Source organism: Molothrus ater, chromosome 2 (assembly GCF_012460135.2).
Source record: "Molothrus ater isolate BHLD 08-10-18 breed brown headed cowbird chromosome 2, BPBGC_Mater_1.1, whole genome shotgun sequence".
NCBI lineage: Eukaryota > Metazoa > Chordata > Aves > Passeriformes > Icteridae > Molothrus > Molothrus ater.
The window spans coordinates 10,629,267-10,654,550 of NC_050479.2; the positions used below are offsets into that span (position 1 = coordinate 10,629,267).

General features: G+C 34.5%; 1 protein-coding gene across 3 annotated transcripts in view; it reads left to right on the forward strand.

Annotated features, from left to right (window-relative positions):
- Nucleotides 1-25,284, forward strand: part of DMD (dystrophin) — a 1,044,614-nt gene that overhangs the window by 307,827 nt on the left and 711,503 nt on the right. For all 3 annotated transcript variants that reach the window (XM_054518613.1, XM_036378966.2, XM_036378958.2), the window contains exons 8-9: nucleotides 9,323-9,501; nucleotides 10,452-10,574. In XM_054518613.1, the coding sequence (XP_054374588.1) occupies nucleotides 9,323-9,501; nucleotides 10,452-10,574 (302 nt within the window). The remainder of the gene's footprint in view (nucleotides 1-9,322; nucleotides 9,502-10,451; nucleotides 10,575-25,284) is intronic.

A 25,284-nucleotide genomic window follows, 5' to 3' on the forward strand; every position in this document is an offset into this window, starting at 1 on the left:
AAACATACATTTCTTTAGGTTATTTAATAAAGCTGAAAATGACCATGAAAATGCTGTGCTTTGAAATTGCTGCTATACTGCATCATAAAACATTCCTGGAATTAACTGAGCACTGAAATTTTGCTATCCATTTGTTTCTGTGAGTGAAGACCATGAAGACAATAATTCTGAACTGAGAAAAATGTGAGAGAACCTTTTTATAGTGAAGTCAGAAACATGTCTAATAAACAAGGTGTTACTGTAACACTGATTTGTGGTATGTATCTGTACTGTTTTAGGGCAAATTTGGGGCCCATGCAGGCCCTTCTTTCACAATTTACCCTCCTGATACAGTACTTAGAAGGATTTCCTTTTTCAGAGCACAAAGTAAAGCATTATAGTGCTGCTATTATGCTTAGATGGTAATTGTTGTAATATTTTAATACTTGTGGTTTTCCTTTTATGTATTAAATAAGTTTAATATATTGTGTTTCACATTTGAAATTTGCTATATTTATTTTGTTTGATACACAGATAATATACCATTTGGCACCCCAGTCACACCTGGCTGCTGTGGTTGCATATTTACAGCTGTTCCATCTTGCAGGAGACGTTTTAAGTAACTATTATAGATATGATGTCCTCAAATCCATTCTGATTCCACCAAGCTATAGCATTTAAAGTTCTCCTTGGCCTCTCACATGCTGCTCCACACCCATCAGTGTCACACACACTTCTGTTTCCTCAGGCTGAAGCTTGCATGGGCTAGAAAAGACAAGACACCTTCTTTCTGCTGCATGTTTAAATAGGAGTCATTAAAATGTTGATTTCTGAGTCTTTACATTATGAATTACCAGACATTCTTGCCCTAAACCTACTTCTCTGCTTCTCCAACACTAGCCATGTATAAAATCGTTGAAATGTAAATGGAAGCTTACATTTATGCAAAACATGAGCAGATGTTTCCAGCCTCAGAGTATGGGCTTAAGTTCTCACTGTCGAGCGTGAGCAGTTCTCTTCCTCAGATAATCAGATTTAAGGGTTTTTTCTTAAATTACATTGCAGGTAGATTTTAAATAACTTCCTGGAAAATGGTAAGTGCGTAGTAACCCTTCAGTAAAAGCTTGCATTTTTAAGAAGTATTGGTATGACACATTTTAGACTGCTTTTCCTCATGATCAGCCTAAGGAAAAAGATCAACACAGTAATCTATTTGCTGCATTCTTGGTGAAATAATCCCTCAAATGTTAAAAATAAGTTATTTATAAGTTTTTTCTACCCTGGTTTTTTTTAACATTTCAATACAAGAATGATCATGATATATATAAATTATTAAAATTATGCTTTGATCTTTTTCAAGGTGTGTATGTATTTTTTTAAGATATGCTTTTAAATTGGAAATAGCCTTTTTTCATCTGCTTCACTTAACATTCTTAAAGACCTCATTTGTCATTTTTAATACTGTTTATGTGCCATACAATATAGAAGCCTGTAATAACCAGGTAACTGGTTTTCATGTAGGTGTAGCCACTTCACACATGCAGTGAGAAAATTCAGTATGTGCAGCCATATGACTTATCAAGAAACCTCTTCTTTGAATTTAAAACTAATGCATCAAATCAATTTGTACACATGAATTTCTGTCAGTGAGGGTTTTCTTTTCTTCAATATCCTATATGGAACTGAACCTTAATAGCTATGAATTTCCTCAGTCTCTCATAATGATAGTGAAAACTTATCATTTTTTTTTTAGCTGAAATTAATCAAACTTGCATGCCCTATGCAAGGTATGGTCTATTGAATATAAAAAGTATTATAAAAAAGTATTGCATTATACCTGCAAATGATACTCTGGCCTAAGTTAGTGGGCAATGGGAGTTATTATTGAAGATGCTATTATACACACTAAATTTTGAATTTGTTTTAAGATATCTAGAACTAATTTTACATCTGATCTTGACCTAGAATTTAGGAATTTTCCTGCATAGAACTTTAGCTTTGTTCCTTAAAACTTCTGCTGCATTTTTTTTAATAACTCAAAACAAAGCCAAGAATGGCTTAGTTTCAATTTACAGCCAAATTGGTCCATCTTGGACACTTTCTTGTATAAGTTTCACTCTTTTTTCCATTTTGCGTTTCTCAAGTTTCAAATAAAATCAGTTTTCCATAAGGTTCTAGAGGGGAAAAGTACAAGCTACCTGTACTATCATTCAGCATTCTGTTTTGTTGGTTTGGGATGGAATTAACCTCAGGTCATTTTAGCTTGCCTCAGTGTCAGAAATAGCACATTTCAGATGGGAATAAAAGGAAGGTACAGACATTCTAGGAGCAGAATCCCTGTTCTTCCCTGTACTGTCTCCAAAGAATGCTGTGTTTCCCAATGTTTTTTTTTGGATTGCACTTGAGGAAGTATTGCCTTCTCTTATTGAGTGTGCAATCACCCATCTAGCACACGGCTCTTTCTATTGTGTATTCAGAATTGGCTGTTTAGATTTCAGTTGCCCTTTTCCATTTACCTTATATCATTTTAGCTTTATGAAAGATTTTACAATGAAATAAAAGTAATGAACTTATCTCCAGATGAAGTTATAAAATCTTTACTTACTGGATTTCAGTCTTTAATTTTCTATTCTTTTTTTTTTATAGTTACCTGTGCAGTTTCTCTAGACTAAATATTTATAAAAGCTGAAGTGGAAAATGTACAATATTTTGAAATACTGTCCCATTTGCTCTCTCAAATATTAACTTGTTTGAATATCTCAAATATTCTTAGCAACATTACAGTTTTGGTGACTGCTAATATTACCATTTTTGAACACTATTTCTGATTCAGACACTGTAACTCCCTTGATCTGTCTTCAGTTTCAGGAATGAACTCTTCAGTAGGAACTAGGTAACAGGGTATATTTTAGGTTTTTTTCCTCTGGCCCTTCCCGCCTCACCCCACCTCTCACTGCATTTCCAGGGTTTGAAAAATCAAACTGCAGCTTTTCAGTGCATATCAGTTTTGTGAGTATATTACCTGATGACTATTATTTGTTATTTCAACAAATTGAGGAGAGCCATGCTCACTCCTACCCTGTCTGATATGACAAAAATATCAGAATAAAGAATGATATGATAAAAATGTATCATACCCCAAATTTTTAAAACCAGCGTTTTATTCCTTTGCTACTTTGACTTCACTTCTTTCTATCTCTATCTTTGCTGCTAAGACACTTTAGATGTAGCTTAAGTTGCAAAGGTTGTGGTGTTACTTAAATCAATATTTAATACTGCAAGGAGCCTGAAAAAGAATAGGCAATGCCTTTACTGTTCAGCAGAGGTATTAAGTCTGATTTTGCAGGTTTAAAAAGCAGAGATAGCATCAAGTTCACTTAACCAGGATAGTGCTGGCATATTATTCCAAGGCTCCTTCACACGCATGCATCAAATCAGAACAGACATTCAGACAGATTAAAGGTATGCTCTGCCACCAAATATTTTCTTACCAGATACACTTGAATTCTGCAGCACTTTAATTCCACAAATCCTGACTTGTAATTCTAAAAGGCAAACACAAACGTGTTAAACTTCTGAGGATATTTTCTTCGTGCTGCTGTTGTGGCCTTGTTTAATACAACCTACAAAGGTCAGAATTTTAAATGTACTCTGTAGCTCTTCACCATCAGGTTTAAAGCATTTATTAAGGAAATACCTGTTTAAAAACTAACATTTTCCTCTGAGAGTTTCATAGTGCTTCAGGTTTATGGCCATTCATTTCTACAGAAAAGAAGAAAAAATCAGCACCACTATCTATCTAAGTGGACTCTTCCAGGCTTCTGCTCTCACTTAATTGTCTCTATGTAATTTGTGCCTTTTGCTAGCAGTTAGTTTTGTGAAATGTGAAATTTATTCAGCAAATTAATAGACTGTGATTACTATGCTTATTCTTGTAGGCCTTTCAATGGCCTTTGAAAAAAATTGATCTTTGCTTTTACTTTGTTTTTAAAATAAAGTTTTAAAATCATCATCTTTAATTTCCATATTTCAATATTTGCAGTTCTGCACTATTTCATACGTTGATTTTTGTTTATGTGCAAGTCCAGGGCTTCTTTGAGATTACTTGCAAAGATTGCTGTCGTTTTGAATTTAACATGCAATCTACTGGTAGAGTGAAAAAACAAGGCAGAAAATAATTACAGGTTTAAAAAAGAAGCAAAACCAGTCAATAATTGTGAGTAGACACTGCAGTTACTGGCTGACCTTTCAGAGACTGCAGAGTTTATTGCTTCAAGGTCTTAGTGGCAGCAGTGAGTTTCAGTAGAGTAAACCATTACTACTACTGTGTTCCTGCTGTTATCATACCATTAGTATAAATATGAATGTAAGAAAATGTCATTTGGAGACCTAGGGGACTCTGAGGGAGAAGTATGTATACATAGAAGCAAAACACCTTATAATCTTTGCCTGATAATCTTGCTTGTTTTTGGTGTTTGAATAAGAATGGACTATATATAGGCTCATGTTTTCACAGTCTAGGAATTAAGTCACCAGTAAGAGCAAATCTCAGATGGGACTCATGATTCTGTCACAGCTTAATGTCTCTATATGGACTTTTTAAATGACCAAAAGTATGTATTTGGAGTAAAAATTACCAAGTTAAAAATTTTCACCCTTTTTTTTCCCTTAGTTATGGGGGCAACATTTTGGAGATACATTTTATTCCTAATTTTTTGATGCATTCATTTGGGAATGAAATCTTGTTTTTCTTGCTTTTTAAGAGTAAGCTGTTTCATTTTTACTAGCACATTTTCATGTGCTTTCAATTGAAAATTTCGTTTCTTCCAAATAAAAATGAGATCAAAATATATACCTTGGGTTTTATGAAAGCTCTTTCAAAGTGTTTTGGTCAGCCTTGTCGGGCAGATTGCTGCAGATTTTTGAACAGGCTTTGAAAAGTTCAACCTTGTCCTTGAGGCTAAAAGGTAAAATAAATAAAAGTTACATCTGAGTTATGGCTGCACTTTTATAAATGCTTTTCTGTGCCCTCATCTTAGATCTTGTGGCTGAGGCAGGTGCCATAGTAGGAGTGGCCATAGGAATTTGGAAGTATCTCCTGTAATGAGTTTACATTGCAGAGATGTAAATTGTTAATCATTTATGTATCTGTCAGATTTCTGTTTTATCTGAGGAATCTGAGAGCTTCTGCTTTCTAAACAGAAGCATTTGGAAATAACAGTAGAACCTGTAATAAGTATTAATGTTGTATTCATATCTTTAAAAGCCTTTTAAAAAACCCCAACCCCTACTCTGATAGAAGAAATACCAACATCCTTTACTTATCTTAAAAAAAACCACACGTAACCTCTGAAAATCCAGATCAGCTTTGAGAATCTCTTTTTATTGTGGAAAGAAAGGCAATGTTTTTTTCTTTAACACAGTTTTAAAAATCTCATTTTGGATAGCAGCAGGTAATATTAAAATACTGGGAGTCTCTATTACTATTGTAATAAAGCAAACAGCATTAGGTGATGTATAGGATTTAGAAATTAGTTTTCTATGGTTTCTACTTTTTGATTCTGTGAAAATCCTAGCTGCTTCTGTTGAGGACAAAGGATTTCTTGTATTTTTTGGGCTCAAGTCTTATCTTGCTTCTCAGCACTATATAAGGTAAAGTATGTTTCAGAATTTTTCTCTCAATCTAAAGAAACTAGATCAGCAACTTATGTAGAGAAATATAATCTTTCTGGCAGTGCAGTGGGCCTTTAAACTCTCTTCTTTCAAAGTTATTTTGCCACTAGTTTGATACAAAGAGTAAACACAAATAGTAAAACCATTTGACAAAAATAGTGTCAGAACTGTTAGTTGGTCAGAGCTTGGAGAAAGCAAAATATTATCAAAAAAGAACAGTTATATTAGTAGCTGTGTATTTGAAAATTTTAAGAAACATTTCCATAAACATTTATAACTTGTGCTCTGTGTGTGGCTTTGTATACATAATGTAACACTGTGTAGGAAAACACTGGATTTTATTGTATTGCTAGACCTGTATTTTTAGTATGGGACTTATTTGTGTTTTATATCATTCTCCTTTTCACTCATCCCTTAATGTTAGCAGGGATTTGATCATTGACCCAAACATAGGGATGCAGAAAGCAAAACACTTGTGAACTATAAGGCTTATAAAAATTGGCTGCTGGATCACTTTTTGAAGATTTTGATGTATTTAGAAACAGATTAGGTTGAGTACACTTCAGGTTTATTGTAGTCATCCTTAGCAAACAGTTAAACTTTTAGTTATGTTGATCAGAAAACAAATAAAGATTGCTAATAGAAATCCAGCTGCAGTGAACTTTTATCAGACAAATTGCTTCCCAAATTAAACCTGTACTAATCCTTTAAAGGCAACTGCACTTAAACAGAAGTGGATTTGGGTTACATTTCATGATTTTGATGTTCTGGGGTGAACTCAGATTCTTTCTGCTCTTTTGGTACTTGTTACCAAATAACTGCTTTTCTAAATGAACGGAATCTTACTATACATTAAAAATTATGGTCAAAATTGAGCTCTTATGGTGTCGTCTCAGACTCAGGCATTTTGCCCCATGTATCAAAATAAGTGGGGTTTTTTTTTGTTTTATTTTTCTGTATTTTTTTAAATTTGGCTGGAGACCTTCCCTGGACAGACTAATCTCTCTAAATGGTTGGAGTGGATACGTTTTCAGGGGGAGCACATACAGTTAGGGTTTTGCAAGGTAATTGTGTTTCTTTGATGATAAGGGATTCTTAAAGAAATCACATAATAATAAGTAATAATAAGTAATCCCATGGATCAGAAGAGGTATCAAGAATTGTCTGAACGATATGGTTCATGTGACATATTTAAGTCACTGTTTTCTTTTGAAAAATATTAATCTGTCAGCGTAAAGTTTTGTACCTAAAAAGTTTCCTCTAAATAATTGAAACACTCATCTTGGAAAGTTGGTTGCTCAACACTCAACTTGGTTACTTTTGTGTAACTGTATCTTATTAAAGAATTGAGGTGGTTTCTGGAGCTTTCCAAAGTCTTTCAGATTCTTTATTGATAAACACGTTAGTATAATTTCTTCTAACCTTACAATGCTTCCCATTTTAAACTCTTATGACTTGTAGTCTATTTTTTTTTTCCATTCATTTTATTCTTTTCAATCCTGCTCTAATAGTCTTTGTCAAGAAAACTGATGAAAATTTTCTGAAAGAATTGCCTCTGAGTTAAATTTGAGAAGATAAATTGGTCTGGGGGAAAAAAAAATTCTGGATAATTTTCTCAACACTAGTATTGGAGAAATGGTTTATCTTAATATCTTGACTTAGTTTTATTAAAAATCTATATTTCCCAAGAGTTTGAGATTAGTTTTTAAGAAGAATATATTGATTTGACAGACATTTTTGACCTGCAAATGCAAGTAGTCATATTTACAAAGAAATAGTGAACTTCCTTGCAAGAAATGCTTGAATTCCAGTTTATTTACTGTCTAGCTACAAGGATTTCAAACAGCCATCAGACTCAGCAGGTGGTAAAGATAGTACATCAGATTAGGATTCAAAAGAAGAAAATATGAAGGCAAAGTATAGCAGAAGTCATTCCTGCTCTGATAATTCAGGAGCCCATAAAAAGACTTTTGAGAGATAGGTTGATTCCAGGCTTTGCAACTATGGTTGTTTAGCTCTTTGTTGTGATTAAATAATTAAATCCTTTCCTATTTGCCAGTGTATTTTGACAGCGCTGTATGTACTTTTTATTTGTCAGATAGAATGGGTAAACAATTTTTGGCATGTATATTGTTTACTAGGTACTCATTTTATTTATTGTGTGAGATATTTTTTGTAGATAAATGGTAAAGTATTTGCCCATTTGGTTAAAAAGACATTTTGAAAAGGAAAATAATGAACAAGAAATAGAAAAATCACAGCTGCTACTGATCATCCAGTGGGTACTCTTCCCACCAGGAAGGCATGGATATTCATGTAAATATCAATTACTAGTGGACACCTAGTATGACAAAATGTCATTACAATATTCAAGACAAGACAAGAAGATGCTTGCAGAAAAATACTTATATTATGGAAGTGGGAATGTTAGAGGGAATGTGCCATTTTTCCAGCCAATGTTAAGTAGAATTAAATCTTCAGCTGCCTCTCATAAAGTACTAAGCAAAGATATGGAGATGGGTCAGAAAGCCAAACCAAAATTATTCATACAATGTCTTCTCTTAATTTCCAGATCTATGTGAAGCTTTTAATGGAAGGTGCCTTCCCACATTCTAGGCAGGGAGAATGAGATGCCACGTTGAAGAATCATTGATTTATTTTATTTTTTCTGTGAATTCAAATCTTAGCTAAGACTGGATTGATCTAAGACAGTAAAGACTCATAGTTCTTGGCTTTCTGCCAGCACTCATGTTAAAACATTAATGGAATTCATGATAAATTTTTTGTACAATTGTCCTTTTACATCTTGATTCACTAGACTGAGTGTAGGAAGTAAGCATCAATGGCAAATAACAAAGTAACTGTTTCAAAGAGCTGCCACATGCCTTACATTTTTACAAATCGTTATTGACTTGAATTGTTGAGTCAGGGAAAGTGCTTTTTCTGCTGATGTATAACATGGCTATGTGCAAAAGCTGAAATAGTCTTTGTGTTGATGCAAAGTTTCTTGTACTGACTAAAGGACATAGAGATTTTACAGGGCGATTTTTTTTTTTAAAGAGTTTTTCTATTATGCGTTTTACTGTCTGTGAATACCATGTTCCTTTGATGTTCCACAGATTTCATAAAGAACTCAAGACTAAGTGGAACATAAAAGCTATGTGGCTTTATTGTAGTTTGACTTCAATTGTGGGTTTTTATGAATCAATTCACAAGAAAAACTGGTAATTATTTTTTCCCCCTACATCATTGTTGCTTTCAGTGGCTAAATGATGTGGGGAGAATGTAAAAGGCATGACTTGGAAAATGAGGTTTTCCTTACTTTTTATAATTGGAATATTTATACAGCACAAGAAAATACATTTTTTCCTATGTCTAGTCCTGCTCAATGGGGATTGCAGTGTTAAAAATTGCATTTTGACACAAGAAATATAGATGGGAAGCTTATGCTGAATGAGGTAACATTACCTGTATAAACTTTGGCACCTTCTCATTGATATGCAAGTTTATTCTGCAAGTTTGGAACTGATGGCAAGGTTCTAATTAGTCTCTAGAGTATTCATGTGGACAATAGATTGCTCATTAGCTTATCAACTTTCCATTAAACTAATTGGCTATTTCTCATATCGAATGTGGAAACTGAAATGACACATGTTAATTTGTCTTCCAGATGTTGCAACTGCATATCCAGATAAGAAGTCCATCTTAATGTATGTGACTTCACTCTTTCAAGCCCTGCCCCAGCAAGTCACCATGGAAGCCATCAGGGAGGTGGAGATGCTGCCACGGCACACAAGGATCACTAGAGAAGAGCACGTAGAAGTACACGAACAGCATTTTTCACAAGAAGTGAGTTTCACTTTTCTGCTTTCATCTTGCTGCTCTAAAGTGGTTGTTTCCCTGCCTACCCCATGAGTTTGATGTTAAATGGGCAGTGGAAGGCAAAAACCCCATGGGCATAATGGGGAAAATCTCATCAACAGGCAAATCAGATCTACTTCTCTGCATGTACTTTCATACTGGTTTTCATCTCACACCAGACTGTTTTAAAAAATATTATTCAGCAAGTAAGTGCTTTGCGCTTGAGCTGTACAGCATTGTGCATTTTGATGGTGGCAAGACACCTCAAGGAAAAACAAATTTGGGGAGGCTTACATTGAAAAGTAGATAGAAACATCTTTACCTTTTTAGAGAATAGATGTTGGTGTTCATCCACGGTCATGATACATTTTTAATTTTTTAGCATTTTATTTAAGATGACCTGCATTTTAAAATAATCTCTTCTCAGTTTACTGTTGTCCTCTCAAAAAACTCATGTAATAATTGGAATTTATTTATGGTTGAAATGTCAGTTTTTGTTTTTAGTAAAACCATCAGACATTCTCTGTTGAAGTGTTTAGTGCATTTTAGGCCTAGATAACTTGTCTGAATTTAATCTGTATGGTTGGGTATTGGATGCTCACTCTATTTTAGAGTACTGAGCAGATAAATATTGGCTCTGTTTATTCAAGATGTGACAAAAGATCACTTCTTTTTGAGCCTCTGCTTGTAAATTATTAAAAAGCTTCACTTTACATTGGTATTCTGCTGGTGTGGAGTCTCGACAGTTTGTTGCTTTTGGAAAGGGTGTCAGATTAAATGAGAGGTTTCCTTAATACCATCCCATTTTGCCTGCTGAATACCAACACTGTCCTTGAAAAATGACCTTCCTGCTTGTTTTTCTTCAGCTGCTCTTGAGATCAATACTTACTTCTACAATCCATGCTCCTACCCATGTGTACATTCTAATTTATTCGTAGATCACAGTCAGTGTACCCCAGGGACCTTCGCCTTCTCCTAAACCGCGGTTCAAAAGTTACGCGTACGCACAAGCAGTGTATGTCACAACCCCTGACCAAAAAAGGAGGCAGGTTCCTCCACAGGTCTGTCACTACTGCAATTTTTTGAGAGAGCTGTTTTGTTAAGCTCGTGCTTGGAGTGAAAGAGCTCGTGCACTTTGCTTCTACCTGATCTTAATGACCTGCTTTTTCCAGGACTTTTTCTGTCGAGTGTTTACTTTTTCCTGTGTATTTCTGCATGGCTGGCAATAGCTGTTGTGCTGATTGTAGGGGATGATTAACATTCAAGCACTGCTGTTTCAGAATCACAAATTTCCTTCTTTGTTCAGTCATTTTTTTAAAATAGTACATATATTGCCTTAAAAAAGTATTAGAAGAACAAATCTAACATAAGCCATATTTGGCATCTATTATATTACAGCCTCAGGTTCAGTTATAGAAAAAAAAAAAAGAACCATTGGCTTTCTCTCTTTTTCTTACCCTTCCTGTTAAAGAAAATAGTTAATGATGGCATTTCTCAGAAGGTTACTGTAGTTAGAAAAAAAGGTGAAACAAGTATTAAATTTTATGCTGTGTTATTAGATTACAACAGTTGGCAATTTTTATCATAAGTGGCATCTTGCTGGTACTGAGGTTAAGGGGTTGTATTTGATTTTTTACCTTTTTTTTTTATTTTATTTTTACCTTTAAATAGCTGGGGTGGTTTAATAAAACTTGTTTCAAGTAATCCTTATAATGAGAATTTCAGTAGTTGAATTTTTATAACTTTTGACAAGTATGAGACCCAAAGGTCATATTGTGTACTGCAATGTGATTTCCTTTCATTACTTCAGGGAGAAAAGATCTGTGTGTATATGGTGCTAGAGTTTGAGTTTGCCTCTAGGTACTTAATTCTGTCTAACATCTAAAAATCTATTGGAAAATTATACTTCTACTCAACACTGTATTCAAATCTACTGTTCAAGTGACAGGTGTTTTATTGAATAATGACTTCCTTTGAATACTCCAGGACAGAAAGCCTGTGCACACAAACATGAGCCCTGCCTACATTACTCTAACATCAAATGTGCTGCAGTGATGAGTCACTCAGATTTGAAACAAGATGAGTAAAGCAATTGTAATTTTTCTACTTAGACACTATACAGATATTTTAGAGTAATGAAAACTTATTACACAGGATAGATTTTTTCTTTTTCTTCAGATGCTTTTATTGTGATCAGTTGCAGGTTTTTTCAGCACCTCCACCATCAAAAGTAATGTATAAACTGAAATAAATGAAGTAATTTCTACACAAAGCATGGTTGCTGAAATTTACTAAGATATAATTTGATTATCCAGTCCTCAACTTGCATTCCAGTTTTCAGATCTCTTCTTCTTGAATTTGGAAGCTTCATTTACTACACGTTCATGCAAGAATTAATATAATATAATTCTACCAATATGGCAGGAGCTGAAGACATAACCAGAATCTGAGCCAAATTGTGCTACAGCCACAACAGATATTAACAAATGGAAAGAATTCATTTAAGATTCCTTTGGGAAAACCACCAGGCAAATTCTCATTATAATCAAGATAAACTTGAATTATATATATATATAGTAATCAATATCCCAAATCAATACATGGATTTATTAGTCAGTGATTATTTTTTTGCCTTCAGCTATGTATTTCTTAAAGAAGAGCTGTTGTCTACATGTTAAAGTAAGTTTATAATGCTGGTTAAATAGTGGCTCATAATTTTTTCTCCAGATACATGGGGCTGGTATAACTTAATCCCATCTATTGTAACTAGATTAAAAAAAAAAAAAATTCCTTTTCATTTCTTAGTAACATTTCAATTTTCTGCCAGCTATATTATGATTTTTGGATACCATTATAAATAATGCAGCTGCCTTAAGCTTTTCAGGAAAATCTAATTCTCTAGGGGACTGCAATAAAGAAATCAGGAGAAATTCAACTTTTTTTTCTCTTGGATTTTTAAAGTTTAAGGAGGTGACTCTAATTTCTATCTAGTTATCAAAGAAAAGTTTATTAGATTTAGTTAACTGTCGCCTGCCAATTTCCATGGTATTTTTGGTGCTGTCATAGAGAAGCAATTTTCACGGAGTATTTTGGTCCTTTATTAGAATCATGGAATCATTCTTTTTTTTTTTCAATCTCTGCAAAATTTCAGTTTATAGTACTTGAATATTATAATTTTCCCAAAACAGTCATAATTAAATAAGACCTCTTTCCAAAGATTTTGATCCTGATCCTTCAAATTTGACCAAATAATGTCTTTTGATACATGGCATACATTTACTTCATATGTCAGTTGTCAGAAATCGTAAGAGAGATGAATTGTGATTCTCTGTGCTCCGTATTGGCAAAAAGGAATAACATTTCCTTTCACACCATCATTTGTCAAAGTTCTTTCTCTTCTATCTTCTACCCTTGTCTTTTCTTTTATGTCACATTTCACTTCATTTCTCTTTCCTCATCTTCACTCTTCTAGTAGCTTCACAACTTGTGTGCCTTCAAATTCACCCTTGCTTTCTGAATTCTTTCTCTGTCACTCAGGAGGGTACTTGCAAGACCTTGCAAGTATTTCAGTTGAGCAAATTGTGGCCAGACAAGTTTTGTTTTTTTTAACTGTGACATTCCTCAAATTCAAGGACAATCATTGCTCTGCCAACCTGTTCACTCAGTGCATTCTTGTTCAGTCAGTGCTTCACCACTTCTGCGTGAACCAGTGAAACATTTTCAAATGCCAGAGGTAACATGAATAACAGTTTTTCTGCTAAAATTCAAGACAGGTTTTCCTCCTTTACCTTGTTTACTTAGACAGTTTTCATAAACTCATGAAGATCTTGGGACAAGAATCTACTTTTTAAAACTGAATCCTTGAGTTTCCTGAATGAACACTAAAAAAGGTCCAGCAGGAAATACTTATGTTTTCAGTTTTTATGACAGTTTTTGGATGGCAGTTAGTGCTTGGCAATCACAGAAGGCTTGCCTGAATTTGCAGGTCTGTATTTTGTCTTGTATGTGTTCTCTGTAATAAGGCTTCATTTACAAATATCCAGCTTAACACACAAATAAAAGGATCCTCGAGTAATTTTCTGGGACATTTCAAAATCCTAATTTAAAACTACTCATTGTCTTCTGTTTATATTTATGAAAGCACTGGGGTTTGTGTTATTGATTTATTTCATTGAACACCTGACCAAGAAGAATGCTGTGTTTAATTTCCATTTTGGTTTATCAGAGCAGTTCCTAGTATTGATCCCAGGCAAAACTCCCATCTCACTGCTTTCATTTTTACTTGTTCTACAGGTCTTTTAAATTCCTTGGGGGTGGTGACTCTACCACTTCTCTAGGCAGACTGTTCTGGTGCTTGATAACCCTTACAGTGACAAAATTTTTCCCAGTGTCCAATCTGAACCTCTCCTGGCACAACTTGAAGCCACTTCCTCCTCTTCTATCACTTGTTATGTGGAAGAAGAGGCCAACCTCCGCCTCACTACAAACTCTCTTCAAATTGTTGTAGAAAGCAATAAGGTCCCCAAGTTTTACCCCAAGCTTCCTTTTCTCCAGGCCAAACACCCCCAGCTCCTTCAGCTGCTCCTCATCAGAGCTGTGCTCCAGACCCTTCCCCAGCTCTGCTGCCCTTCTCTGCACTCAGTCCAGCCCCTCAATGCCTTTCTGTAGTGAGAGGCCCAAAACTGGACACAGGATTTGAGCTGTGGCCTCACCAGTGCTGAGCACAGGGGGACAATCCCTGCCCTGGTCCTGCTGCCACACTATTGCTGATCCAGGCCAGGTGCCTTTGGCCTCCCTGGGCCCCTGGGCACACCTGGATCATGTCCAGCTGCTGTTGACCAACATCTCCAGCTCCTTTTCCTCCAGGCAGCTTTCCAGCCACTCTGTCCCCAGGCAAGACTTTCCTGGGGTTGTTGTGACCCAGGTGCAGAACTTGGCACTCTTTGTCCTGTTAAGCCTCATGCAATTGGCTCATCAATCAGCCTGTCCAGTTCCCTCTGCAAGGCTTTCCACCCTCCAGCAGATCAATATGCCAACCCAACTTGGTGTCACCTGGAAACTGAGTGAGGGCAACTTCTATTCCTATGGAAAAAAACAGTGCTGAAAATATAAGCATTGAAAAAAATGGGGATGAACAAAATCTGTGAGTATTTTGAGATTTGTGTTTCTGCAAATAACTTTCTGATAGGTCCTGTCAGAAAGGTGTCTGTGAGTTTGACTGCCTTAAATTATCTATTCAAAATCAAACCCATTGATCTCTATGATTGTAGATTTTTGTTGTTTTAGCAGGAGCTATATTTTCTTCATTCATAACATTGTATGAAATACAGTTAGTGTACAGAATTACTGTTTAACCTTTAAACTGACAAGCTTCAGTGTATTTGAATTGAAATAATTTGAGATGAAGCAGTGGTAAATAGGGACTGTATTTGCTGGCACATAATGATGTGTTTTGGGTCCTAAGAACTAGGGGCTTCATCTCAGGCTTCAACCTTGTCATTATTAGTTTGTGAGAAATTCCTAACCATCCAGTCCTTACTTGTGTTTTACAGAAGTATTATAATGCAGTTTGCATGTTTTCTGGATGTTTTAATGTTTCTGTATGGCACTTTGTCAGTCAGTTCATAACTATAATAATTAACTTGAAAAGTCACTAAAAACTCCTTATAAAATTCAGCTGAATTTATTCCCACAGCACAGAACTCTTCTGGCAGTCTTGCCCTTGAGAATGGCGGTTTTCTAGACCCTTAATTTGCCACACTCTTGGTCTCCTGCCAACAATTTAACTTCTTTAAAACTGCTGTGAGACCTCCTTTCTGGGACTCCTCAGGATTCATCTGTGCCACAGAATTTAGTGGTACAGCATCACAGGATTGCTTTATTGCTCTCCTTTGTACTAACAATAAACCAGATATTTCTTTTACTGAGAAGCTGTGATCTTAATACTGTCCTGTTTACCTTATGGTGAAGTCCTCTTTTGGAGAGGCATCAGAAGACAGTTAAATACAGCCAAATGAAGTTTAGTTCCAAATTTTTGGTGGTATTTCTAATGTAAGATACTTATCACATAAAATATCCCATTGTGTCAGCATTGGAGGGATTTATGGCATAATTTAAAGTAGAATTTGGGAAACTGCAGAAATACTGAATTATCTGCACATTTAGTCACTAGATCATGATGGATATAATTTGGGCAATGAATATAATGATAGTCCCAGGTGTTAGCCTGGCTATTCTCATTTAAATAGAAACTTTCAGAAAGCTAGGAACTGTTTCTGTAGAGCTAAATAAAATCCCTAGTGTTCAGGCTAGGCATAATATAATAGCAAAATTTGCCATCAGAGGTCAGAACAAAGGAAAGCAGAGATGGAAAAATCAAGCCAAGTGCAAGTCTTTCTTAGGGAGGTCTCCAGGATGCCATGTGTTCAAGGAACAGTTTGAAAAATGATGAAGCAGACATTTTCAAGTGTGTTTATATACGTTTTATAGTTTCAGTAACAGTCTGGAAAATAGATGGCTTCTTGTCTGAGCCTGGAGGTCTGTCAAGATGACAGTTGTTTCCTGTCACTGCTTTGTGTGTAGCCACCAGCAGCAGTTCTAACTCCTTTTGTGAGTGTGGTTTGTTTTTGTTTGGTTGTTTTTTTGTTTTTGTGGGGTTTTTTTGGTTTTGTTTGAATGTTTACTGTAGATTCTTTTTCAAGAGGTTTTGTTGTCAAAAATGTTAGTACTCTTATGGGTAAAGTGATAACTTGTGGTGGATCAAGTTTCCAATGTATCAGAGCTTTTAGTCTACTTTCTACACACTCATTTATTTGGTTTGCCCCAGAGCTGAGCTCATGAGGTCTCAACTTGCCTGCTGGGGCAGAGAGGTTGCTGCTGGTCCAGCTGTCAGGTTGAGCTCTGCCACTGCTTTGCATTTACAGATGTTGGACATCACTGCCCAGAATTCTTAGGCATTACCTGCTGCTTGTCTCCAGATCTCTGTCTGTTGACCAGCCACAGCACAGGAGGAAATGCTGTGAAGCTGCATCGGGGAAGTTCAGAGTGGACAAGAGGAAAGGGCTCTTCACTGAGAGGATGGTCAGTGAAGTGATCATAGCACCAAGCCTGTGAGAGTTCAAGCAGAGCGTGGGTGTTGCTCTTACTCATATGATTTAAGTTTATGTAGCCCTGTGAGGAGCAGGGAGATGGAACCAATCCACCCGGATTTGAGATATTCTATAATTCTCTGATCTGCAGGGTCTTTCTTCTAGTCAGCATCTTTTCCACTTTATTTCCAAATCCCATTCTCTTCCCTGACACAAATTCTTTTCAGGATGCTTCTTTTTGTCAGCAGGTGATCTTTGCATAGCCATGAGACTGCAGCTTTCCCAGTCTAAACAGTCTCTGAGCAGAAGAACAACTCATGATGAGTCTCACCAGGAGTGCTTCTGTCTTCTGCCTCTTCAATAATGGCAGGATTTAGAGCATGCTAAACCATGTCTAGACCATTTGTTAGCAAAACTTACAACCAGTCCCAGCTGCTTGTAGCTGGCAAGTGGCAGGAATCAGCCCAGGAGCTCAGAAGTGCAATTTCAGGCTTTCAGCTGCCTCTGCTCCAAAGATCTTTGCACAATTCTCTAATCCCTGTACAAGTTCCTGTTCACATTCACTAGAGAAAGTGGGGGTTTTTCCACCTCTAATGGGTAATGACAATTCTTTAGTTGTCATAAAAAAGTAATTGCTTATTGACTTTCCCATCCATTTTTAACTTCATTTGACTTTAAAACACATGAGAGAAACCTTTATTTTTATGTAAGACTTTATCAACTATAATTTTTTCCTTAAGATAACTGTAAAGCTTGTTTAACAAGGGGCACTGGAAATGTAACATGGAATTTCCCATGTGATCTGTTAGTGTATTCCTTACTGACTGATAAGAAAGGGTAACGTGTTTTTCATAAAGTTAAAATTCCTAGATAAAATATATCTGCTGTATATTCAGATTGAATCCAGTAACTGAATAAATCGATAATGTCATAATCATGAGTGTACCTATAACTGGTTGGAAATATTTAAGAAAAAACCCATTTTCTAATAATTAAGCTTGATTTGCATTAAAGTGGAAGGTTTCTGGAATATTTTTTTCTTACTAGAAACCTGGAAATGTTATACCAGTCATTTCCTGATTGCATTATTGGGGAATGTGTTTTTGAACAGATAACTGTACGTACTTTCAGGAACACACTTTTACCTAGACTGTTTTTTTCTTACAGGTTCTCTTTAGGTGTTTGCAGCTAGCTTCAGTGCTATCTTAAGTTCCATCTGTTTTTGGGGGTTTTTTTGGTGGGTGTTTTTTGTGGTTTTTTTTGGGTTTTTTTGAAAAGCACACTTAACAAGAGTTACTTAGATTCAAATTTGGATAGTGATACAGCTGTTTCTTTTTTTAGAAAAGTCTGTTTTAAAAGTTCTAACCTGCACTAAAAATCTGGTCTTGCCAAATTTAAAACTTTGTTAATATGAATGAGAGGATTCACTTAATTTCATTGAATTTTGCAGTTTCAACTATTTTTGCCTCTCATTTTGGAAAGGAACCTTTTTTCTATGGTTGCTAAATAGCTTAATGTTCAAGGCCTACAATAAGATATATAGGATAACATTTTAAATTGTTCTTTTAAATAATTTTGTGCCACTGAGTCTCTTGAACATAAAGTATGTGTAAGGTTTGTTGAAGATGGATGTAAATACAGCAAATAAGGACACATTCATTTAGTGTGAACATTTTATTTTTTTTATATCCACAATATATAAAATAGTACATTAGTAAATTGGAATTCCCCTTCTGGCTTGTGGATTTTAGGCAACAGTGAAGAATTGCCTGTATCAGCAGTGGATTTGATGCAAAGGAAGGGCAAGGTCAAACACAGGACACGATGTTAATGAAAATCCTTACTGGTAAACAGACTGGTGTTCATTTTTTCCTAATCTGAGGACTAAAATTGAAGTAATTTGAGGATTGGTACAATTTGAAGTACTTACGCATCCCCATTTCAAACGTTTCAGGCCTTTCACTTTATGCACAAAAAAAAGTGAATTTAGCTTGAGATTCAGAAAGCAAGCAATTAACTCTTTGCACTCTTTGAGTCAAACTCATCACACCTATGAAAAACTCTGAAATGCAAGAAAAAAAATTATATAGAACTCATATCTTTTGAAAAACTTCTCAAAGCAACAGGACAGTTTAACACATAAAAGCAATTTAAAGTAATTTTCTAGAGACAAGATTATAGCATCATTATAAACAGCATTATTGTTAAAATTTTGCTCATCTCTGTATAGCATGTGAACTTCTCAATACTATTGCTATTGAGAAGTGTTGGAATATTCATACTATTGAGAAGTCAACTTCTCAATAGTATGAAATCTTGCTTCATCATTTGAGATAGTATAGCTTTATTTTAAAACTAAGTTTATTAATAATTTTTCTTATTTATTAAATTATTTATTACTTATAAATTTCTTTCTTTCTTATAAATTTCTTATTTATAAGAATTTATACTTATTATTTATTATAATATTTATAAACTTATTTATTACTTATAAATTTCTTTCTTTCTTACTTATAAATTTCTTTTCTTCTTATAAACTTTCTTACTTATAAATTATTAATTTATCCAGATTTGACATTAGTAAAATTAAAAAGACATCAAAGATGAGATTGTCTGATTGTATGCTAACCTAATAATTTTTTTATGTGTCCCACTAAGAATTATTACCAATATAAGATAAAATCCCAAACCCCTAATCCAAAGAAATCCTGCAATATTGATGTAGCAGCAGCAGCACATTTTACTCCTCAGGAACAGGAGAGAAAGTTTAGTTTAGAGCCTCCTCATTCTCAATGGCTTTGCTGGCTCTCATCAATGAGAGAAGCTCTCTTGGCCCCAACAGTTTCATCCTGTTTCTCTGACTTTCTGTGCAGTGTGACAGGATACACTCACTTTAACATACAATGGCTTTCAGAGGATTACCTCTGAAACATATGGTGGTTAAACATATATGAATGCTATGAATACATTAAGGATCTTATTTTCCAATTAAAAGTCATTGAGTTTTAATTACAATACTTTTTAATTTCCTGTCCTGTCTTACACCATGAGGTGGTTGAATTCTATACAGCTAAAATAAATCCAATGAGTGTTTTTAATTAAGATAGCTTTAAAAAATGTGTGCAGGATCTGCATTGTGCCCTTAAAATGCCTGTGCCCAAGTGTAGCTGTAACTTTGAGGAAATAGCTTTATGTTTTACTCCTGTAGAAAGTGTTAGGACCTCTGTGGAGAAAACTTTTGTGCCCCCAAATGCATGCAATACTCTTCATTGTAAAACGTTAAATATTTTTGGTGTATTATAAATGATTCTATTGATTTTAAGAAGTTAAGGGACAATTAATTCCCCACTTCCATGCAGAGCCAATGTGAGTTTTTGCTTCTGGAATGTCTTTTTGCCTAAATCATTGCTCTGTGTGATAGTGGATAACCATTTTTCCTTCTGCCCGTTGTATTTAACCATACCATTGGAGCCATCCGTTTTCAGGGGCTGTAGGAAGTGTTGTGATTGTTTATTAGTTCATATTTGTATGGCAGGGAGAATTCTGCATGTTTACCTGAAGCAGTGACCTTTGGAAGGCCGGATTGCTGATCTCTACTGATCATGCAATTCCTGATATCTTTCTTTCCTTCAATGATTTTGATACAATAGAAGCTGTGTCTTGTAATGCTTGTGTAGAAGACTCTCCCTCTAAGATACTGCAATGTATATTTCTTAGTTTTGGTCTGCATGTACAGAATGTAGATCCAAGTATAGAAAAGAAAATCTTTTAGATTTTCCATGTTTATTTCTACAGCAAAGGCATCTGTCTCTATATACAGTAGTATTAAAGAATTTTGCTTTATATTTTTCTAAGATTTATAATTATTTTATACAGTATTATTAATATAGGCATGTTAGCCTGTGGTAATCCATGAGCTGAGGGAAAAGAAGGAATAAATAATACCTTTTATAAGAAAAATAGATTTGGGGTGGAGGGTAACAAACAATTTTTTAGATGTTGAAAATTTATTTTAAAATTCCAGTCCTGAAAGAATAATAACACATAGCAAAAAAAAGAACTTCAAAAATATAAAAATTATATGGAACAACATGGTGTTTGTACAGAAGCATTTGTTTTTTTTTGGACTTAATTAAGGTGTAGCAAAGAAATAGTAGATACATTTTGATGTAATAAATAACTCTTAAAAATTAAAAAGGAAAGTTTAGTTGTTTGATAGTCATGTCATTAGAGCAGAAACAGTCATTTAAGTAAATTGTGAATCATGTAGTGAGGTATCAAACTTGAAAAAACAGATGTGTGTTTTAAGAGTACAAAAGAGAATTTTCCCCCAAAACAATCAAGTGATTACTTGAAAACAGTAATAATCTCTTATGGAAGTAGTTATAAGAAATTTTTGCAAGTAATTTGGAAAGTATCAAAAAAATAATGCTTACCTCTTAAGCATGAATAAGAATAAAAATCTGTTTTAAGTTAAAGCCTAGTTCCATTAATATATAAATATTTGTGTGTTTAGAGGAGGCTGAAACCACAAAAATACATAGACAGGTGAAAGTATGGTATGCAAGTTTTATGTTCGATGTTTATGTAGGCCATCCTCCAGGTTTCTATCTTCCTACCTTCTTTATTTCTGCTGTAATCTTTCCAGATTTCTCTTTGGTATTCGCATCCTATCTAACATAACAATATTTGAAGCAGCTTATACCAAAAGTGTTTTTTATTTTCATTTGAACAAAATGACAATTGGCTTAAGACCTGTTGGTCCAGTATATTGTTTGTATCAGCTTCTGAATTGCCAGTTCTTGCATACTAAGGTTGATATTTCTTCACTCCATAAGTAAAACGTTTTCCTAACTTTCCTTTTTAGAGGTCTTCTCTCTAGTAGTTTGAAGGGGTTTGTGCTTTGTTTGGTGGAAAACGCATATCAATTTCAGTTCTGTGGGTGGGGTTTTTTTTGTTTTTTTTTGTTTGTTTGTTTTTTGGGTTTTTTTCGTTTCAAAAATAAAGCAAATCTAATATTGATTTTTCTCTATTTTGTATTCTAATACATTGCTCCTGGAGTATCAACAAAAGAATTTTAAAAATAATTCTATTGTCTGTCAAAATTAAACAAAAAACTTAAACCAGAAAAGGGAGAAGAGAGGGACATAAGTTCTAAAGATTTCTTTATAAAATAAAAAACCTACCATGATTGTGTCAGGAGCATAACATACAGAGAGCAGCAAATTGAGGTGCAAGTCAGAGACTGTAAGTGAGATGAGGGACTTCCTGACTTTGAATTTAACAGTAGGATCAAAAAAAAAGAGATTCTACAGCATTTTGTCCATTCTGAAAGTTGTTGAGGTATGATAACAATAAATGAATACATGTTTGTATAAGTTTTCCCACTTGAATTTCATTTGCCAAATGAATTACAAAGTACAATTCCATAGCACAGCATATGTTGTATGTTACTCCAGCCCATCAATGTCATTTTGTTCAGTAGAGATTCCTTTTTAAAAGTGTCCTCTAGTCTATTTGTAATTGACTACTCCCTTCCAGAATACATTCAGTTTCTGTCCAATATCTTTGGTCCTAAAAATTACCTTCAGTATTTCTCTGATCTCATTTACTTCTATTCACACTCTTAATCACAGTGCTCTTGTGTCTTCCCTACATCACCAAGGAACTGCTTTCTCTGTTATGTCATGCCATCTTTTGCTACTTGTTTTTTCATGGTTCTCCTGTCCCTTTTAAATTTAGTCTCAAAATCTCTCTCTTCTGCAATGAGCACTTAAATCAAGTTTTAACTCATTCATCTTCAGCCTCCTAATTTTCTGCTTTTCCTTTCACTCTTTAGCCTTGTTCCTGTTTTGTTTTGGTTTTTTTCCCTTTCTGTGAATATACATGATGGCAACTGCAATGAATATGCTATTTAATACCTACAGCTTAGAGCCATGCACTATATTTTAGTGAATATGAGTACATTTAGATATGATATGAGGAAGGATAATATTTATTGGAAAAATTAACCTGTAAGGCACCTATAATTCTTTCCTGCTACATCAGCAATATCAGGAAAAAAGTATTTGATGAAATATTTGGAGATTCTGTTTCAACATTCTGGTAATTATGTGAAGAGCAAAAATAGTTAATTTATTTCTAGAAGAATGTAGTATGGGTAAATAAATAAATCTCAACAAGCGTGCAATTCCAGAATTGAGAAATTGCCTTTCACTAGATCTCAACTAGCAAAGCAAAGGGGAAAGGGGATGATGAAAACAAGTATTGAGAAAGAAAGAAAGAAAGAGTAAAGATAAGAATATGGTTTTGGAACACCACATTTATAATGTATTTTTTAAGCTGACAATTTCAGAATTACTAGTGTCTGTTAGGAATTTTGCACCAACAGAGCTACATATTAGTTGTACATTGTCTCTATAATGGGAATTTAGAGGCTTGTAACTCACTGGTTCTTGCCCAACTCTTTAGTAATTGGATCTGACTACATCTGAGTATTCTCACTTACTCATTCTCCACTGATTTGTGGCTCAGAAATTTCTTGACCTGGAGATGGCATCTTTTATTTAAAAGTCCTCAGTGAATTTTTATCCTGTTCTTCTATCCATTTACTGCTCCCTGTAAGGATTTAAGAAAGTTTTCCATATAGCTTTCAGTATTCCAGAGGGACTTCTTCATAGTTCTTCATTCTTATCTTTTAGATGTGTTTTAGTATTTTCTGTATTAATACCCAATTTATAAACCTGAAGCTCTGCATTCAGGAGAGGAGAAAAACCCCATTGGGATATGATTGGTTATAATTTTGACTTATTCACAGCTTTTGATTTATTATTCAGAGCATGTAGCTACAAGAAAGGTAGTTACACTACAAAATTATTTAAAAAAACCCCAAATATTAAATTACTTGATCATTTACTGTAACAGCCTTTTGGTTGGTTTTTAATTTTAAATTTAAAACATATTCATTGCAGTGGTTTCATTGAAGAAGGAGAACCTCTTTAATAGAAACTAAAATACAACCTTTTGGAAGAGTTTAAATACAAAATGGATAAACTTCATAAGAGCCATGAATGGGATCTGCAACTTATTCAAGCAAATTTCACTACTGAGATTTTAGATGACATTGCAAAACCACCTATTTTAATAATTCCTTCCAACTCTAATAGCACAATTCAACACATGCTGTTGAATATTCTGAAATCTCCAGGACCTCAAGCTCAGCTTCTCAGAAACTGTGGAGTGTACCTACTAATTGGCTCTTGCCTCAGAATCTTTATTTCTCAAAAGAATTAAATATCTTAGAGATGTATCTTATTGAAGTTAATTGCTAAGGCTGTTGATGCTTTTGAAGGAATTTTGATATTGCACCATGTGAGAATATAAAAAGAGTTTTGAAGTTAAATATGTTTATTGAGAAGATGGGAACATCTTTTATGGTGTGGGATAACACAGATTTTGCTGACAGCATTAGCAGAAGAGAGAGAGAATAGAGAGAAAGAAAAGAAGAAATAACAACTGAATGGGATGCTGAAAAGAGAAGACTACTTTTTCTTCCAGAATGATAAAACCATGTTTATATTTTTTTCATAGTTTTTTTAACTATTAGGCTGTGGAATTCACTATAAAGTATATGTGAAAATAGAAAAAAAAAAAAAAAAAAAACAACAAAAAACAATCAAAACAAACAAAAAACACCTAGAATTTTTTTCCCACTTTTTGCTTTTGACCTGCATTTCTGTAATTTTAATCTTGAAATCTCCATTTGTATTTAAGCAGGATACCTTTTGATATTTTTTTCTTGATTTGTCTGTTGCCAGAGAGCAATGGGATGCAAGCTATATTCCTATCTCAATCTCCTGTACGACATGCTAAAAAATAATTCAGTACATTTTTGGACAATCCATTTGCATTTCTCTTGGCTAAGAAATAACTCACCTCTTGCCATTCAGGTTTTCTGTTTATATTTTTAATAGTTTTTCTCCACACGGAGGTTTTGGGAATGCAATTTCGAACATAGAACATTTCATAGAATGGTTTAGGTTAGAAGAGGTGTTAAAGATCTTTAAAGACCTTTAAATGTCTTTCTCAGAGCAGTCTCCTTCAAAGTGGATGTTATTTTAGTCATTACAACATTTATAATTTACATTTTAAAAATTGAAATTAAAAAAGCATGGCCATTGTCTATTCAATCTTGTGTATTTTTCATGCTGCTGAATTATTCTGTGACCACAATTCAAATTTTAAGGTGGTCTGATCATCACTAGTGGATAAAATTACCTTTTCCTTTTTTGTCTGTGTGTATGAGACAGCACAAAACACTCTGGGAATTTCTCAAATAAGCTGAATCTGCTGATCTGGAGTTACATTGTTGGAAGCACTACTGGGAAAATGCCCCAGGCTTCTTGACCTGCAGTGTTTCATCAGGACCCAGTTACCATTCAGTCTTGGAGAGTTCTGAGAAGAGTCATTAGTTAATACTGAAAACTTATCCTGGGGTGAAAATTTCACCTTTCATTATGTAGAGTGGAGTCTTATTTATGTATTATGTAGAAGCCAAATGATCTCACAGTCTACTGCGTGACATGACAGTACCTGAAATATACTTCCCTTTAAAATGTGCCCAGGTCTTTCATCAGGAAAGGGAAGGTTTGAAGAATGGTGGGTAGCTGAGCCCTTTCAACAG